We start from the raw sequence: 18,749 nt of genomic DNA, 5'->3' as shown, positions 1-18,749 counted from the left end.
CACTGGCAGCTCTTGGAGCACAAGAGGCTAGGGTAGGGGGAGATTTTTGTTAGGAGTTCAGGCATCCCTGACAACAACAGAATAGAGTGAGCTGGCAACAGGAATCCTGAAAGGGGGGAAAAGGAGAAAGAAAAACTGTGAGGCTTTAGGCCAGCTTCTAGCAAATTTAGTATTTTCATTGAAAACACATTACAGTTCATGATCTTGAGAGGAAACTAAAGGGGCTAAATCTTACGGGACAGAGATTTTGGCTGCTCTAGGAAAGAGCAGCAAGAAGGAAAGATAAAATATAAGAAGGGAAGCTAATCTAAAAAGTTAAAAAAACACTCACAAGCCTGCTCCTCCATGTTTACAAAGCATGATTTCAAATGCTTTCAAAACTGCTTCACAACAAAAGTTAATCTCACAAGATTCACAGGCACATGAGCGAAATAGTTTTATATTTTTAAATGTTCGACCAAAAAATTGTAAGAAAGTAATTGAATGTCGTGGACAAAGTTCTAACAGCTCAAAGATAAAAATATTGTTACTGGTATGTGCTAATTTTGACAGAAAATATTCCTCCTCCTGTTCAGGTGGAACAAGTGTACTATTCTTTGTCCTGACTGTTTAAAAGAACACAAAAGGACCATGCACATGCAAGACTGGTCACACAGAACTGCTTGCTGGCTGGATTAGAAAAGTTCACCACAACAACAGTTTGGGGAGTTTTATACAATCCATCTAAACCATACTTGCAACAGAAACAGCCATCACTACCAGCAGCTGGCCATCCTGCTCCAGAAAGACAACTCCCCAGGTAAGCATCTGCCTATATTAAAAAGTCGAATGAATTAAATTTTTAACAAAAACTCTCTGAGTCTTTGAGCATCTGTACAAGTGTCAACTGACTACTAACTTTTATTAAAATTGCCTCTAAAAGCACATAACAAAAGGAGGTTGCTTATCTTCACAAATGAGATGCTATTGCAAACAACCAAAAAAAAAAAGGAAAACCACCATTTAAAATGTCTCAGTTTAGGGAGCTCAACTAATATAGAACTTGGTACATTCTATGTGTCACAGAGCTTAATCATACTAACTATAAAATCATCAAATTTTACTTTGTCCTACTCCTATTTCCAGCTATTGAAGTTTAGGCTTGACTGTATGACTTTGTATGGTAAAATGCATAACAGTTTGGAACCCAGATACACTGATTATATAATTTGAAACTTCTGCAGATATTCAAAACTTGCCAAACTTAATCTCGGCTGTTAAGCAGCAGAAGGGTCAGTCTGGATCAGCAGTTCATCTTTATAAAAGATGCAGGTTGAGACTTCAGAAAGAAAGTTTCTAATTTAGACCTTTTTGAAAAGGGATGGGAAACAGGGATGCCACAGTAATGCCAATATAGTCAGTGCACAAAATCGCAATAGTGAAAGGATCACACGCACACCAAAAAAAAATTAGTTGAGGCAAATATTATTCTGCTGTCACTATTAGTCTCAAATCCTGCTCTGGAAGATGTCGCTGTATCTTCCTCTCTTGTCCACTACCATCCCTAAGCACCCATTCTCCTGACTACGGGTCCTGTTAGCTGAGGGACCGCCCCACTGCAGCACTGCAGAGCAGTCTGCAGGCCATGAGCCCCCTTTTTTACCCATCCCATCAGCGTCACCTGCTCCCCACCCAAAACTGACAGTGAAACTTGCAGGACTTGTAAAATGAGGGTCTGTGGGGCCTGAGAACAGGATGGATTGAAATATGGGATATGTTCGATCAGGGCCACTTGTATCCTGAAAGAGAGAGAGGAACTGGGGAAAGAGGGAGGGAACTGGGAAAAGAACTGGCTGTGGTCCAGATCCCTGGACCATAACAGGAACAGAAGTAGTAAGTCCTGGAGTACAAGCTGATAGAGAAGGCTCCATGTGCTATGGGCAAAACCACAACAAACTAACACCCTTCAGGTTGCCCTGCACTGCTGCCATCATCATGGACAGACATCACCTCACAAAACTGGATCAGGTAGGAGAGGGTTAATTAAAAAGGTCTAGCATGATTCAAACTTTACTGTCAGCTTTTCCACAGGCTTTAATACTCTGCAAATCCTGCAATGGTTTTGCATCTGGTTTTTGTTTCATTTGGGTTTTTTTGAGGGGGCATGGCTGGGGGACACCAGTATGAGAAAGAATTCAAATGCTATTATTCACCATTACTGGTCAGTAGATTTGATCACTTCTAAGAATACTTCTTTACTAATCAGATGATAATGACACATTTCACTGCCTTCTAACAATTACAGTAGCATTTTGAATGGCAGTTTGACCCATAATACAATCAAGAATGATGTAAAATTTCATGTAAGATCTCTATGCACTCACAGAAGACACAGAAAAGAGACTGTGCTGTCATGCTGAACATCCAAGTAAATGAAATTTATTGCTTGTCTCCCATACTAAGGATATTAGGCATAAAACACTGACCATCTACACTTCAGTACCATCCTAATCCCTTTTCAAGAAAAAAGAAAACCACATAAATGTTGATGTTATTAATGCAGATTAAATAGTAAGATCATTTTCTCAATATAACTAGATAATAGTATCTTACATGAGTTGGAAGCCTGTTAGTTGGAAACTGCAGAGGAACAGAAAGACCTTAGTACACTAGGGGAAAATATGGAGAAAATTACAATTACAGACAACATAACTGGCTCCAAATCATCTTGAACATTAGGTAGGCATTAGCTGGGAACATTAAATCAGTATAGACCAATAATCAGTAGCACTCAAAATTCTGATCAGGAATCATCAGAAAAGCAGAAGAAATCAAGAAATAAGCTTTCTGAATACATTACCTGCCCACACATTTTTAAAACTGCTTATAGCTCAGGTCAACCCATCTCAAAAATAATATTAGAGCAACCAATTATATTACAATTATGAAAAAACTTTTGGACAGTAGAAGAATAAGCTGATTTCTGACTGGAAAGTAAGTTAATGGTGGTTGAGGTTTAAAACAAAATAGAATCACTAAGAGAAAATAAAAAGAGAGTAATATTGTTAGTATTTCTCATGACAAATATTAGCAGGTATGAAATGAAACTATATGGAAAGTACAATTATGTGGTGTTCCCTTTCCACACTATTAAACTGTGGAATATATAAATCAAGTGATATCAAGAATGCCAAAAAGTACCACTTCAGATAAGTTTTAGAAATTCCATACTTATTTTTGTTAATTAAAGACCTTTATTCCATATGGATCTATTTTTCCAGTGAAGAACTGGTATTTTACAGCTCCTTTTCTTCTCTAAATCTTCTCAACTGCAAGGAATTCAGATCTATCTTTGTACAGACAATAACTTTATAATCTCTTCTCTCAAAGCTTTTATGTTTAAAATGTAAAAATTAAACCATTTTTCATTATTTCAATTCATTCAGTGCTATTTTCTCCACACTAGTTTCTTTCTAGCACACAAATTATTTTAACTTTTCATACATTTTAAAGATCCTAGAACTGACCATTTTTAAAAATAATTTTAGAAGACTACAATACACATGAAAAGGCTGAATGAAATTACTAAACATGTAATTGCTTTTCATTTTCTCATAGCAAAATGTATCAGAGGACCTATTTCCCATAAATGCCTCTTTGCAGATTAACTCACATTAGTACATTCTCAGATTTAGCTTGGTGTTTGGGATTTCAGTTGAGTTCTCTTTAAGGTATATACGTACATCTCAAATCAGACCAAAGCCTGTAATTCCAAAGGATAATATTAAATTGTACTGCATAAGAATAGCAATCCAGCTGCCATTAATTCTGCTTTATAAACAGCTGTGGTAGAACAATTTAAGCTAGTGAGCAAACAGAATTATAAAGGAAAGGGAAAAAAACATGTAATTATACAACAAAAAAACAAATATGGGAACCACACAGCTTTGCCAACATTGTTTTTGCATCTAAAATATCTGTTTTGCAATTAGTTTACCATCCAGTTACCAACATTAAAAAACTGCAATTCTTGGATCTGAAGCAAACTACAAATTTTCACCCCCCAAAAAAATTCCATTTTTAACTTACCAGCATTTCTTCTTCTGCAACAATTGCTTTGGAAACAAAGACAACTCTGAAGTAGTTACAGTTAAACTTCTGATCAAAACAGAGTAACAATAATATATAATAGTTGCCCAGGAAAAATATTATATTATATATTATATTATATAATATAGTGAACCCCACAGTACGGCATATCTGTCTTCTCTCTTCTACATTTTTACAATATTTTCAGTAGCTTGAGTTATGAGGGTTCAAGGCAGTTGATACATTCTACAGTTTAGAATACATATATGTGTGTGTATATATATATATATATTTGCAGTACTATTGTCTAGTGAGTCTCAGACAATGAGATTATCTATTTAGTCTTCCTTTAAGATCTACAAATATGATCCAGTCACAAATTCACACTTTTCATTAGCACATACAATAATGTGGTCAAGACAGAAGTCTTGTAACAATGTGAAACAGAAAGGGTTTCTAAAAATCAATACCCAAATTTTTGAAAAGGTTTTTAATTACATTTTAATGTAATTTGTCATATTTGTCATATTCACTTGGAATAAACCTACCCAAATGCTAGTTATCAGGCTCAGGTTGTAAAACCTCTTTTGATCTTCAATGTTATACTCACTGTCACAATATCAAAACAAACTTTTTTTTTTTTTTTTTTAAGAATGGTGAGAGGTCAATGCCTAGGGTTCTGTTCTCAAGGAGAAAGAACTTAAAGACTAAAACTGACTGTTATGGAGCTTTCCAGTGGAAAAAAGAGTATTTTCCCAGTAAAACTTAATTTAAAACAGTAATGGGTAGACATATCTTTGGCCAGGCACTAGCCTGAAAACAGAGAGTGAGGGTTGAACAAAATCAAATGTATTATATTAATTTAGTCTAGAGGGAAAGGAATGCTTCCCTTTTCGGCAATTTCTCAAGTCCCCTGCCAATCCTAACATCCCCTGATGTTTTCATATTGCTTATGCTGCTTTTCATTTGCGTCACCCAAAAATTATGCAAAAAGAGTGAGTAGGTAAGTGACTGGAACTCAGCAGGATGCTAAAAAAGGTGAAAATAGCAACGCAACAGCAAAGGCAGCACAGTGCAAATGGAATAACAAACAGAAAAGCAGGAATTATTCTATTCCCACTGAAAAAATAACCAGGCTCTTCTTATGTTAGTCTTATAGACTTCACAAGACTACACACCCCTACACAGCATCAGTCTTAAAACAATTCAGAAGCTTCTTGTCACCAGAAATCTTTCTTGGTCATTCCCAGATTGAAAGGCACCTTGCCTTCCATGAGCTGACTTCTCAGCAAATTTCAGCAACATCATCAGGCCTCCCACTACTTTTTTCAGTCTAAGACCTACAGAAGTCAAGAAGACTACTAAAAATTCTCATTAGATGCTTCAATAGAAATCTGTTCATGTGACACTTTTAAGAAACACCAGAAATGTGAAGTTTAGTACAGGAAATAATTTTAGAGGTGCACAGGGCCAGAGGCACCTTCCAGTAAATCTCACTCAGAAGACGTGCATTAGAATCAAAATTTCCCTGATTTAGTTCTCTTCCCACATACAAAAAAAAAAAAAATATTTTAAAAGACACCATTTAGAAACCATTTAAGAGTTAAAAATAGATATACAGCTTTTGTGAAAGTATGAGTTCAGTAATTTAGGGATATTCTCTTAGAACATTTTAAAGCAAAACAAAAAACCTCATGCTATTCACTAGCAACCAAATCAGGCATTTTTAACTAGTTTCAACTATTCACACTTATATTGAATTTTAAAATACTTTAGAGCAGTGTAAAGAAAATTAATATTTTAAAAGTGGGTTTGCCAATTATTACAGAATTAACCATAATTCTACTTTTTGAGCTGAGAACATCATCACTAAAGGGAAAACAAAGCTCAGAAAATGCATTTCCTTCCTTGTGAAGTCTGAAACACCATATCTATTCCTATCCACAAGAAACACTTCCCAGCCTCAGTTCTGAAAGTGCAATTTTAAACAGATATGTGCACTAACGCTTTCTCACATCTGCTCCTCTGTGCTGTACAATTCACAAATGTTCTGTAAGTGCAGCTATAAAATCTGGAAATAGTTTAGGCCCATCTTACCCCCCACTAGTATTGTATGATACAACGTATTTTTCAGAATTACATGCTGTGATCATCACTGTTTAGCTGCACAGCAGTTCTGCTAGTGCAGAAGTGCATCCAGGAACTCATGTAATGAAAGCTCCAAGGCAGACAGTATATAATATGGAAGTAGAGATTTCATCACAAAAAATTCTAGCTTTGGTAACCTTTTCTCCCTCTAGTGGCTTCCATACAGTCTCACTCACAGGATATATTACCTTCAGTATTGACGTAAAGGACAAAAAACTCACCTTAATTAAAAGCAATTTAAAGACTGCTCTGCCAAATGAAGCATTACACTAAGCCACTAGGTTGTAAAAATATGAATTTACTCCCATGTAGCCACTTCATATACTTTATTCCGTGACTGGAATGAGTCTGAGCATGCTGTGTAAAATAAGTCCTTAGCACTTAAAAAGGTCACAGGAAGCTGAGTATCTGTAGTTTTCTAGAACCCACCTGAATAATGGTTTGGAATAGACAGTCTTAACTTTTCTCTTCACACAAAGAAAAAAGAGAATCTGAATTTCTGAATATCATTCTCTTATGAAAGTGAACTAGTGCTCTAAGATGCAAAACCAGATTTTCCCTATTTCTGCAGTACCTAAAGTATGGAGGTATGCTCACCAATAAAGTACATCCCCTGACTATTTTCATTACAGATTCAAGATGAGAACATTGTACAACTTCATCTCTATGCCTTACTCTGAATAACCTTCCTAAGCTTTTTTCATCAGTTTCGACAGCCTTCAAAAATACTGGAAAACAACACTAAAATGCAAAAGACATTCTGTAGCCTTAATGAGGACACTAAATGCTAAAGCCGTGTAGGAACATTTTAAATGTGTTCTTTCAAAGAAATTTGTTATTAATCAAAGAACAGAATGCCTATTTTATTAGTAAATAGATTTAAAAGGGAAGATTGAGATACTTTGTGTTGGTTTATGCTGATCTGAGTGATACAGTAGGTGACATATTGTTACTCTTTGCCCACATATAGAACATCTTTCATCTTAAAGTATGAAATTTTTTATGAGATTTTCATTAGTATTTTTGTGATTTCCACAAAATAATTTTTTCTGAAAAAATGCAATCCATATTACTATCATGGACAACACTGCTAACACAAATTTGTTACAGAGACCTTGAAGGAATTTCAGCAGCATCCAATGCAGCTGGTCCAGTTTCCAAAGAGCACTTGGGAACAATGCATCTTTACCAAGTGCTGCCTATAAAGAGGTCTTTTCCTTGGTCCATCAGCAGAGATCATGAAGCATGTAATCTTCAGGGTAGCAGATAGAAATGATTCTTAGCTCATTTGGGTGGGCAGTGTTTACAAATTTAGTGTTTCTGTTTGGATAGTTTCTATTTGCCTTTTGAAAGTGTGAATCACCCTGTATTTAAGATCACATGAAATTTAATACATCATTGTGGGTCTGGAAAACTGCTGCCTATAGCAGTCACTTCACCTTCACAATACACTAGTGTATAACTATTCTATATACTAGTTTACTTTTTTTATTTTCAGCACAAGAAGCATACAAAAGAACATATGTGCAAGTTTTTAGCTTCACAGTGCAGAAAAAGCAATATAAAATAACTCCTCTTTTCACATCAAAACATTCTGAAGTTCTGCAGTCTAATACCCAAAATGCCTATGACTGACTGTCACGGCACTGCAAAGATTTTTTTTGTAACAGTATGAAACAACTAATGAACCTCTACTGTCATCAACCTGAGTAGCATTTGTATATTTTTAATCAGGTGAAAAAAGCCACATTTTTTCAAAACACATTTGGATAGCATGATGGACATTTGAATCAATCATATAAGCAAAACTTCCTGTCATGGACTGACTAAGCTTCTTGAAGACTAATTTGGACTATAAGGTTCTGTCTTTCCCTGGAGTCAGCAAATGTTTCAGATATAACATTGCTACTAATTCTGTTAGTGTTGGACCAATGACCTCCACTTTACTAAAATCCCAGTTATCAACAATAGACTCCCAAGAGATTAGTTCCCTCAACAGCAAAACGTGTATGTCACAAAGGGAACAGTATGTAATCATGTTGTATACTTGGATACTCCTCCCACACCTTTTTTTTTTTTTTAATCGACTCACTTTGTCTAATATAGACAAAACAAGCAGATGCTTCATCTACTTCATCCAGTAATTTGGAATAAAATTTGAACTACAGATTACTGGCAGAATGTTAGATTTGTGACCTACCACTAAGGTATAGTTTTTGATGTCAGTTTTTAATGCTACTTGTATTGAGAGGTTTGCTGGAATCAATTTTTATAATAAAATAGTCTTATTCAGTTAAAACTAAAAGTCTATAACCCAGGGTTTTGACTAATGATTAGACTACATCTCTATAAAAATAGATACCATAGATTAGATAGATAAAATAACACTTGCAAGCCAGTCTTCTACAAAAAAGAACCAGACTTAAGATCCAGACTGTTTCCATTCTTTTGCTGCTGGAGGTCAAAAAAAACTGAAGTTGCTAAATTGTCATGTCTCCTTTCATTCCAATGCCACTGCAACATTTGGAAACAATGAAGAGACAAGAAGAAATGTGAGAAAACACTAACAGACAACACTTCCAGCAGAAGTACAATTCCAGAGCTGCACTAAATTAAAGAGGAATATGCAACGCCTCTGCAAACAAGAAAGAACCATATTATTTCCTTCATCTGAAATTTTGTAAATGATATAATACATGTTTACATTTTAGTATGCAAATATTATGGTGTAAAAGTACCAAAGACTGATGGGTTTCAGTGGGGTTTTTTGGGGTATTTTTAGGAACCAATGTCAACATATTCTTACCTTTTTATCCTCTTTAGACTTCCTAATACTGTGGGGAGCGCCAAATTTGTTCTGAATGCAAAACATCTTCTTAGACCATTCATTTTTGTGAGATTTTAGCTGAGGCTGACCAAAGCTGCCATCGACTCTGTATCTGTCAGCTGGAATCTTACTCATTGGTGGGGGAAGGGTTCCACAGTTAACACTTGACCAGCCGTCCGTAGAATCCGTGTACGACTCCTGGTCGCTGGCATTTCCATGCTGCCATTCTTGTAACACATGCACAGGCAACCATCTTTGATTGCCCGTGCCTGCAGCATTTTTCTTTGATGGGGGTACTGAATTTCGGGAGGAAACCAATGGCACTTCAATACGAGCAGAAGGACTTAAGTGTTTGCTTACGTTCTGGGTCTTATCATTCTGTATTACTTCCAAAGGGATGCTTCCCTCTTGTTCGTGACAGAAGCCATTCCAGTGGGAAGCAGGCTGATTTTGTCCCCTTCCTACTGGGTTTTCCCATAGGCTGTTAGGAATGTGTTTACTCGGGTTGGTCCCTAAATCAACCACCAGAACTCTATTATTCTTTTCTTCCTGGTTGAAATTTCCAATTCCACTATCACTGTTGCTGCTTGTACTATTATTTTGATGAGCATCTGCATCACCATCAAGAAAAGCCCTTGCACGCATTCCCTCAATCAGTTCCCCCATATCCCTGTACAGGACAGAAATAAACTGCAGAACAGGTAGAGATGATGTTGGAAACTCTAGACAGCCATTTGTATCTGGATCTGCTGTACATTCCAGTCCAAAACGTCTTGCTATACCCTGGTGAATTTTATGATGAAATAATTCAGGATCCACCATAAACACATGGCAAGATGTCCTCAGAACCCCTTCATCTTCTTGAGCCAAGCTTGCATCATTTGTCTGCATTGTAACTAGTCCAAAGAATCTTCTGTCATCTGGGCAAACAGCGCTGAATGCCAGTTTCTCTGCAGGATATTCTGCCACGACACCTGATTTGTCACTGCAGAGCTGAATACAGTCATGCATTATCTTCATCATCACCAGGGAATGGATTTTCTGTTCCGCCCGCAGACGTCTCATGCATCCACGAATAGCCTGCAAACTGTCACTTTCCAAATTCGAGGTCGTTGAAGGAAGTTCGATTGAGCCCAGGTAACCTACGATCATGGCAACATTTAAAATGCTTGCATCTAATCCAAAGTCTTCTGCGCCCTCCAGTCCAAGTCTAAAAACCGAATCATCATTCAGGACTTTGGCTATTTCTTCCTTTGACAGTAGGTTTGGATTGCTCACACTTTCATTGCCAGTTTCAAATTTCATAGCAGCAGAAACTGAAAATGATCTTTGTTTTGGTGCAGAACTTTCTGAGTTACCAGCACAAAGAGCAGGATTCTCAAAGATCATGTTGAAGATGCCACCAGACTGCATTTCTTCAACAACTTTCTCTGCTCTGTTTATACCCAGAGCCTTAGAGTCAGGTTTGGGTTTCAGCCACCCCTTCCCATCATAAAAACCAACTTCTTCATCACTCGAACATGAATCTAGATGACTAATCCCTTCAGCAATGACCATGTGCAGGACTCCAGAACATTTTCCTATAAGTTTCACTACATCTTCATGAGAGGCTTTTTTCACGTTGATTTCGTTAACTGCATATATCTGATCTCCTGCTTTAAGTCCAACATAATCTGCAGGGCTTCCTTTCATCACACAACTAAGAACACAAGGAGCTTGTCCAGAAAGGGTAAACCCATAACCTGCTCTTCCTCTAGCAACTTCCACACTTCTTATCCGTGGAGGAGCATGCATGTTGAGTCGACGTTTGACTGTTTCCCCTGGCCTATACATTTTGGATTTTATTCCTGCAATAGGAAAACTTTTATTCAGTCCAGATTTTTGTCATGTTTCAAGAGCATCACTCCTTCGCCTGATGAAGTCCTGACGAAAGAAAGAAAAAAGACATTTTAATTCTCAATCACATCTCAGGGCTTTTAGTACCCAGTATTCCCTTTACTGTTCAGAAATATTACTAATGAACTCTACCAAAACCTATTGCTAGAGAATTAACAAAACACTCAAAACAACTTGAAAAGAACAGGTACCACAGTCTTAATTTTACCTATGAGAAAGGAGCAGCAAATCCAAATAAAGTGGCTGTCCAAAATGACAAAGTGACTGAGTGGCAAAGAACAGAATCTAAGTCTTTTGATGTCCAGTCAGTGTTTTTATATTACAGCATGTTATGTCCTCCCCAACCCCCCAGCCCTCCCCCCCAGTCTATTATTCAGTTAACTTCTGGCTTACTGCACCATTGCAATACCACTGCATTTTACAGCACAGTGAAAATCCTGGATGAAGCTCATCTATCCTTTCCCAGCAACATCAAAATGAGAGCTCGCGTCTATCCACTCAGCTACACCTCGACCCTTAACATTCAATGTATAGAAACAGGTACCACATGTACCCATGTAAAACAGATTAACTGCCCCTAGAGTTGCCTGTATCTCTCCACTGACTGACTGTAAAGGCAGCTTAAAGTAAGTATCTCATACTTCAACATTCTTACACACATTTCAGTTACATGTGCAACAACAAATGGGCACTCAGTCATGGATCAGACCAAAGGGATCCAAGATCAGATTTGCTGTTACACCAACCAATTAATCTATTCAAAACCAATTTGTCAGAAAGCAAACACTGTAAAAATGCATTTCAATCCGTCATTCCAACATCCATGTGTTTTAGTTTAGCTTAACAATTCAAAGAAAAAAAAACAAGAGTGAGAAAGAAGGAACTCCGCATGCTGCCAGTGTTAATCTAGTCATGACTTTAGAATTAATATAAAGCAGCTTTACATGAACAGCAAGAAATAGTAGATTTCATTACATTTTGGTGTTGACATTGAAGTCTGGATGTCTTGTTCTAAATATACTCTGGGTAAATTCCATTGTTTTAGAGAAATTTCTTCCACTAAGCAGGTTAAAATGCAAAAAAATGTCTTAACACAAATTAAAAAAATGACAACTTGTTCAACTTTTGAAACTATCCCCTTTTATGATATGAACTCTCACTTCCATAGGTCTGGAGGATGACTGACAGAAATAACCACAGGACTACAGCTACATAAAATCACAATAAACTCCATCTGAGCAAGTGAGAACTCATGGCTGGGCTTCGTGAACAAAGATTTGGGAAGGGCTCTACCCACGTTTGTTACAAGCACGCTGGTGGCTAAAAAGACCAATACGAGACAGGCACGTCCGGTTGCAAAAGGCACAACAGAAAGACTCCTTAGGCGGTATATTCTGCAAGACACGATTCTTTCTGTGTTGTCTTCTCTCCTCAAGAGTGATCCTGCGTGCTTTCTCAAAGGAAACAGCAGCGTTACAGATGGTGTGTCTCCAGACCTCCCAACTGGAGGCCAGAGTAGACCAGTTATGTTGATCAATATGGCCAAGGCTGAGATGTTGTTTCAGGGAGTCCCTGAATCTTCTCTTTGGGGCTCCTCTCATGCGGCAGCCAGTGGCAAGTTCACCATAAAGCAAGATCTTGGGGAGGCAGTGGTTGGTCCTTCATCTTGGAGACGTGCCCTGCCCAGCGCATCTGTGTTCTCAGCAACATGGCCTCAATACTTGTGACTGCTGCTTGTTCTAGAACAGATGTATTGGTCACATAATCTGACCAGTGGATGTTTAGGATTGTACGGAGACAGCGTTGATGGAAGCGTTCTAGGAGTCGCAGGTGTTGGCAGTAGACGACCCATGATTCAGATCCATATAAAAGAGTAGACAGCACAATGGCTCTGTAAACACTGATCTTTATACTTTTCTTCAAGTATTTATTTTGCCAAACTCTTTTATGAAGCTTTCCAAAAGCACTATATGCCTTTGCTAACCTGTTGTCTATCTCTCCATCAATCTTACCACCCGAAGAGATGAGGCTACCTAGGTAAACTGCTGGACTGATTTGAGCTCTGATTTGTCAATGGTGATATGGGGATGATGGAAGACTAATCTGAAAATAATTACTGCTCTGAGTTGGTCCACAGGCTTATTCATAACTCAGTCACATTGTAACATACTTAAGGCGTGTAAGGTACTTGAAAGCAAGTATCTTGCACATGTGGGCAAAATGCGGGCAACGTTTTAGATAAAAACACGCACATAAAAATATATATACACATACACACAGAGACAACACATTTCTTTATCACATCTAAATGGCTAAATTAGTGGTGTCCCTCCCACTACTTGTATGGAAGAAAAATGACTAAGAAATCCTTCTGACATTGTTCTCAGCTACAGAAATAACAAAAAAACCCACACTCAGAATGTGATTCAATCCACAGCTTACTACTTTCACAGTATTTCTACCTGGGTTAGAACAAATAGAAGGGCAATTATTTCAAAAGTTTCACCAATTAAAACCAAACCAAAACCAAAATAAAATTTAGGATCAAAGTCTTCACTACTTAAGTACCTATGAGCTCTTTGATTATGAAGCTTAAAAAACCACTCATTGCTTGAATATTCCACTAAATACTCTACTACAGGATGTAATTCCCTTAGGACCCTTCCAAACCCAAAACAGGACAGCCTTCAAGATATTAGAAGACATCCTGTTGGCTTTACTTTTGGGGTTTAGTGTGTAGTGTTTTGAACAAAGGGACATTAGGTTTTTTGTCTTGACGGTGCAGCTGTGACTGTTCAACGTAGTATAGTTTTTGCAAATTGTTTTAATATAGCAATTATCTAGCTTCATTAGCAACAGTTTTCCTACAATTTTAGACAAAAAAACCCTTAACTGTAAGAAGTAATGAAACTTCACACTTAACCTTTGAATGGAAATCATAAGAAAATGCTTTGCAAACATTTAACCAAACTTAACTCTTACATTGCTGTAGGAGAAACCCCTCAACTTGCAGCCGTTCTCATGCCTTAAACGAAGTTTGACCCTTTCCTGATGAGGCTAAACTTGGGAACTAAGATATCACTGTGCATTCAGCTATCTCTAAGTAGGTCTGGTACTTTTTGAGAATAATTATTAAACATTTCAAGAGGTAGTTCTCCAACCAAAAAAATGAACTAATAAATGCCCATCAGTAAATAAAAACCTGCTATCTAGGAGCATAAATATATATGTTTTAATTTGCCTTATAGTGAATATTTCTGTTCTCAACTGTCTGGAGAATAGCCTAATGTGTCCCCTGGGTACCCTCCAAAATTCTGCTGCTAACCTAAGATAATGGCCTGTAGTATCTGGCACCTAAAAGTGCACTACTAGCTTGCAGGAGGAAAGGAAACAATTAAAAGAGCATGAGATTATAAATAAACTCATTCTAAAAATATAATAAAAATATAATAAAAAGCAGTCGTTACTTAAAAAAATTAAGATTCAATAATGTAATGCTGAAGTGGCTGATGAAAAAAAACAGATCTCTCCAGCTATCTTTCTATTCTATAAAAAAGTACCCTAAATGCCACTATAAAAAAAATGTACAATGAAAATTTAGTTAGGGTGCTCTTGGGAAGAAGCAAACCCCAGTGTTGTCTTACCTCACAATTCCACATTTGCTAAGAGAGGGTTCCTTTTAATTCTATTCACAAGTCATTTTACCTATTTGCCTTCCAAACCTATGCTCCTTACACATCAAACATTTGTTTCAGATGATAACCACTGATAATGGAACATCATTCAAAAACCTGACAATTATAAAAACAAAACAGCAGGCTGCTGGTATATTACTTTTCTCTAAGGATGTTTTTCCACAGGTGTGAAGTCTTCCACCTATTGATATGTTTATGTATTTTGTGAGTTTAAAGTTAGGAAGTAATTCAACATTAAAGGGGTTTGCTATTAATGTGTATATCCACTAAAATAAAAACAAAATGAAACAAAACAAATACCAACCAAAGGATAAAACTGTGTTACTTCACTGGAAAAATCACCTCTTCCCTCCCTCAGTACCTGAATATTACTGTGCATTTTTTGTGCCAATTTCAACCATGACAAAGAACAGCTCACTAAATTTATCTAGGAAACTTCAAGACAAAGGACAAATGTATCTCTTCTACAAGAACCTTCAGTAATCAAGTATGTTTCTCTGCAAAAATGGTGTGACAGGCAAATGGAAAAGTTATAAAAATAGTGTTTCTCATAAGCAAAGATATTCCAACAGAGATTTGTTGACGGACAAACTGTTAACAAACTAGTTCAAAACTAAATTATCTAATTGCCTAAGTTTTCTTTTAATTTCTTTGCAGATTTGAAACCTGGAGCTGAAGAGATATGGCACAGAAGTGGCAGAAACTTCCACAGTTTCAAAGTAATAATATGTCTGAAAAACCTTTTCCTGTAATAAATTACAAAATGTGTAGTATCTCTAATGTGAAACAAAGTACAAATGTACTGAAACAGACATCATTTTACTTGCACTGAGATAAAGCTTTGTGGTTTTATAACTACAAAATATTTCACAGAACATTTCAGACAAAAACACTAAGATATACATCAGCTTTGTCATAGAACTGCAAAACAAAATGAAACATTTGAGTTTTCTGCTAGCACACATTCTGGTCTACCATTTGAAGCAATTATTCGTGGGGTATAAACCACCAAAAATACCAGTTACAGTTGGATTGTACTTTAGCCCACAAACACTGCATTTCTGTATGTAACGTTTTTACATATCCATGCTGGCTTTTCATGTCATTTTCAAACCCTCCACTCCAAAGAAAATAACACTTATTTGCTTACTTTCAAGGGAAAGAGGTGGTTTGTTTCCTGCTTCTGCTCTTGTTATCTCATAGCAACAAAAAGAACAGAAACAGAAGGCACACTGCTGTTACAGTCTAACCTTCACAGTTACAGAGGGCAGTGAGGGAGCATGTGAAGTTTGACTACCTGACTGACCACCAGTTCCTTTCAAAAAGCCTTTGCAAATTAGCTGATACTCAGCACTACAGGATCCATATTAATGTGCAGAGACACAGCAAAGAACTGTCTGGCCTAATTTTGTTTTTCAATAGTGGGACTGTAAAAGGATAAAGTATGCAAAGTGGAAGTGCATAGAGGAGAGGGACTGTTCCCTCATCCCTCACACACGTCTTGAAGTAATGCAAAAGACTCTTCAGCATGGACGACACTCTTTCAGGCATCTTAAGGCATCATTGTGAACTGACTTTCACAAATGATGCCAAGTAACTACAAAGCTCAAATGAAGTTATAAAATTTGAATTCCACTAACTATTCAAATGTGGTACATGTTCATAGACAAGTTACACAAGAAATGTAACAGCACAACCTGTAGAAGACACCTACCAGTTGTTTGAGAACTTGGGCAGGACAATATTTTAATAAAAAAACCTTATCAGCATTTCAGAATTGGCAAAACAGACCATTATGTTCCCTGTATCAGCAGCAACTGCTTTGCTAGAAAACAATTAGTTGTACGGAGCGTGATCATTCAAAAAATACTGACTGTAATTAGTAAAAGCAGGCTAAAAAGTAGTTGTTAATAAAAACTGTTCTCACACCGACGTCGATGTACGAAGCGTAAGAAACATAAATAGGACATTCGCTGTTTTGTCTGACAAGAGCCATGCGACCAAGGACGAAGTTTTCTAAAGCTATTGTATAGACAGTCGTGCGTTTACAGCTCAGTTTCATTTGTTGCATTTAAGGAGGGGGAAAGGTTTTTTTGGCAGTCAGGCATTTTTTTTACCCCCTTCTTTTCTTGCAAACACGTTACAGAACTGTTAGGGTGCCGCGCAAAGAAAGGGCAGCACTTCAGGCGGCATCCGCTCAGGGACACGAGCGGCCGGGAAGGGCTCGGGGCGCTCTGCCGGGGCGAAGGCAGGAGGGACACGGCTGGATGCGCCGCAGCTCCGCACACCCGCTCCCAAAGCCTCGCTCCCGCGGGCTCCGGCTCCTGGCGGCGTCTGGGTGCATCCCGCGGGCACGGGGGGCATCCCGCGGGCACGGGGGGCATCCCGCGGGCACGGGGGGCATCCCGCGGGCACGGGGCGCATCCCGCGGGCACGGGGGGCATCCCGCGGGCACGGGGGGCATCCCGCGGGCACGGGGTGCGAGCCGGGACGCCGCGGGGTACGGGCGCAGGGTCCGCTCCCCGATCCGCGCTCCGCGGGGGTTACTCATTAACCGGGGCAGCCGCTCCCCGGGGGGGTGGAGCTGCGGGGAGGGGAGAAAGCGGCACCTGAGCCCGCAGGGACGGTTTGAAAAATCAAGCGGTAAAAGACAGGAGTTCAAGGAGCACCCCCGAACCTCCCCCCGCGGGCGGACCGACCGCCCGCCCCTCCGCGCTGCGCGACGGGGGTCGCGGGCAGCGCCGCAGCCCGAGGGGCGCGCACAGGGGCTGCCTGGGGCTGCCTTTTCTCCCCTCCCTCCCCTCGGCCCCCGCCGCCGCGCTCCCTTCCCCCTGGGCCCTCTCCCGCCGCCCATCTGCCCCCCCGCTCCTCCCGCCGCACCCCGGCGGGGTCCCGGGCCGGGCGCTCGGCGGCGCGGGGGATGGGAGAGCCGGGCGGGCAGCGGTGGGCGCTGCCCCGCTCGGACCCACTCACCTCCGTCCCCCGGGGCTGTGGCTGCTCCGCCAAGGCAGCGGCTGCGCCGGTCACCGGGGAGACGGCACCAGGCTCGGCCTGAGGGCGCGGCGGCCACTGGCTGCCCGGCGCTGTCAGTCACGGCGCCCGCCCGGCGGGGTGGCGGTCGGGTTCCCGGACAGAGAAAGGGGAGAGACAATACCCAGCGCCGCGGAACTACAGCTCCCAGCGTGCCCCGCGAGGGGCCCACTAACTCCGGCCGTGGGGAAGGGGCCGCGCAAGGCATGACGGGGTGCGTAGTTTTTTAGTCTCGCCTCGCCGCCTCGCCTCGTCCTGAGCTCCGGCGGGGCGTGAAGTGCGCAGGCGCGGGCTGGCGGCGGCCGTTCGAACGGGGCTGGGAGCGATCCAGCGGCGGGATCGGGACCAGGGCAGGGATTCGGGGATCGCATCCCACAGCAGCCGCTGGCGTAGAGTCCCCTCGGAGTCGAGAAAACGGGGTGCACCTGTCCCCATCTGAGCGGCGGCCGGCGGCAGGGAGGGACCCAATAACCCGCGGCTCCAGCGGCGAAGGGGCGGGTTGGTGAAGGAGGCGCTCGGAGGTGCCTCAGACAGGTGTGCCCGGCCTTTGAAGCCCGGGAACAAAGGGAGACAGACCTGACAAGGTAAAGACAAAGGTGGGAGGGAGCAGGGTGGCACTGGGTTCAGCCTTTAGGGCATCCAGTGAGGGTGAGGAGGTATTAACGCGTTTCGTAGTATTTAAGCATCCAAAGGGCAAGAGTTGTGCGTCCCTTCCAACTCAGTGTATTCTGTGCCCAGGGCACAGGCAACAAGTTCTTAAAATACATCGGGGACAGTTTCTTCATTTCCAAAGGGCGACTCTAGTAAACCTTATTTTAAATAGAAGAAATGGGAAGAGGGGAGGATGACACACACAGAAGTGAACACCAGTTAAGAGATGCCTGAGGAGTATAAGACTCAAAAAAAAAGGGAAAAATTAACCAAATCTATTGGACTTTACTACAGAACCTGAAAAGATTTTGTGATCTTTGCAGAAGATTGAGATCTTTAATTGTTAACACATACTTGTAGAAATCCTTTGTATGTGGGGTATTTCATTTCAGTCTCTATCTGTGCACTGAAAACCTGAAATGGAGCTGAACCTA

At 40.1% G+C, this 18,749-nt stretch overlaps 1 protein-coding gene across 6 annotated transcripts in view; it reads right to left on the bottom strand.

Moving 5' to 3' along the window:
- Nucleotides 1–17,688, bottom strand: part of RGS12 (regulator of G protein signaling 12) — an 89,574-nt gene extending 71,886 nt beyond the window's left edge. For all 6 annotated transcript variants that reach the window (XM_027642650.1, XM_027642651.1, XM_027642652.1 and 3 more), the window contains exons 1-2: nt 17,608–17,688; nt 9,023–10,966 (exon numbers count right to left, since the gene is read on the bottom strand). In XM_027642650.1, the coding sequence (XP_027498451.1) occupies nt 9,023–10,876 (1,854 nt within the window). In that variant the 5' untranslated portion in view covers nt 10,877–10,966; nt 17,608–17,688. The remainder of the gene's footprint in view (nt 1–9,022; nt 10,967–17,607) is intronic.
- Between the last annotated feature and the right edge of the window lie 1,061 nt (nt 17,689–18,749).

Source organism: Corapipo altera, unplaced genomic scaffold, assembly GCF_003945725.1.
Source record: "Corapipo altera isolate COAL_440 unplaced genomic scaffold, ASM394572v1 22, whole genome shotgun sequence".
Lineage (NCBI taxonomy): Eukaryota > Metazoa > Chordata > Aves > Passeriformes > Pipridae > Corapipo > Corapipo altera.
This window is presented reverse-complemented; position numbering and strand designations above follow the sequence as displayed.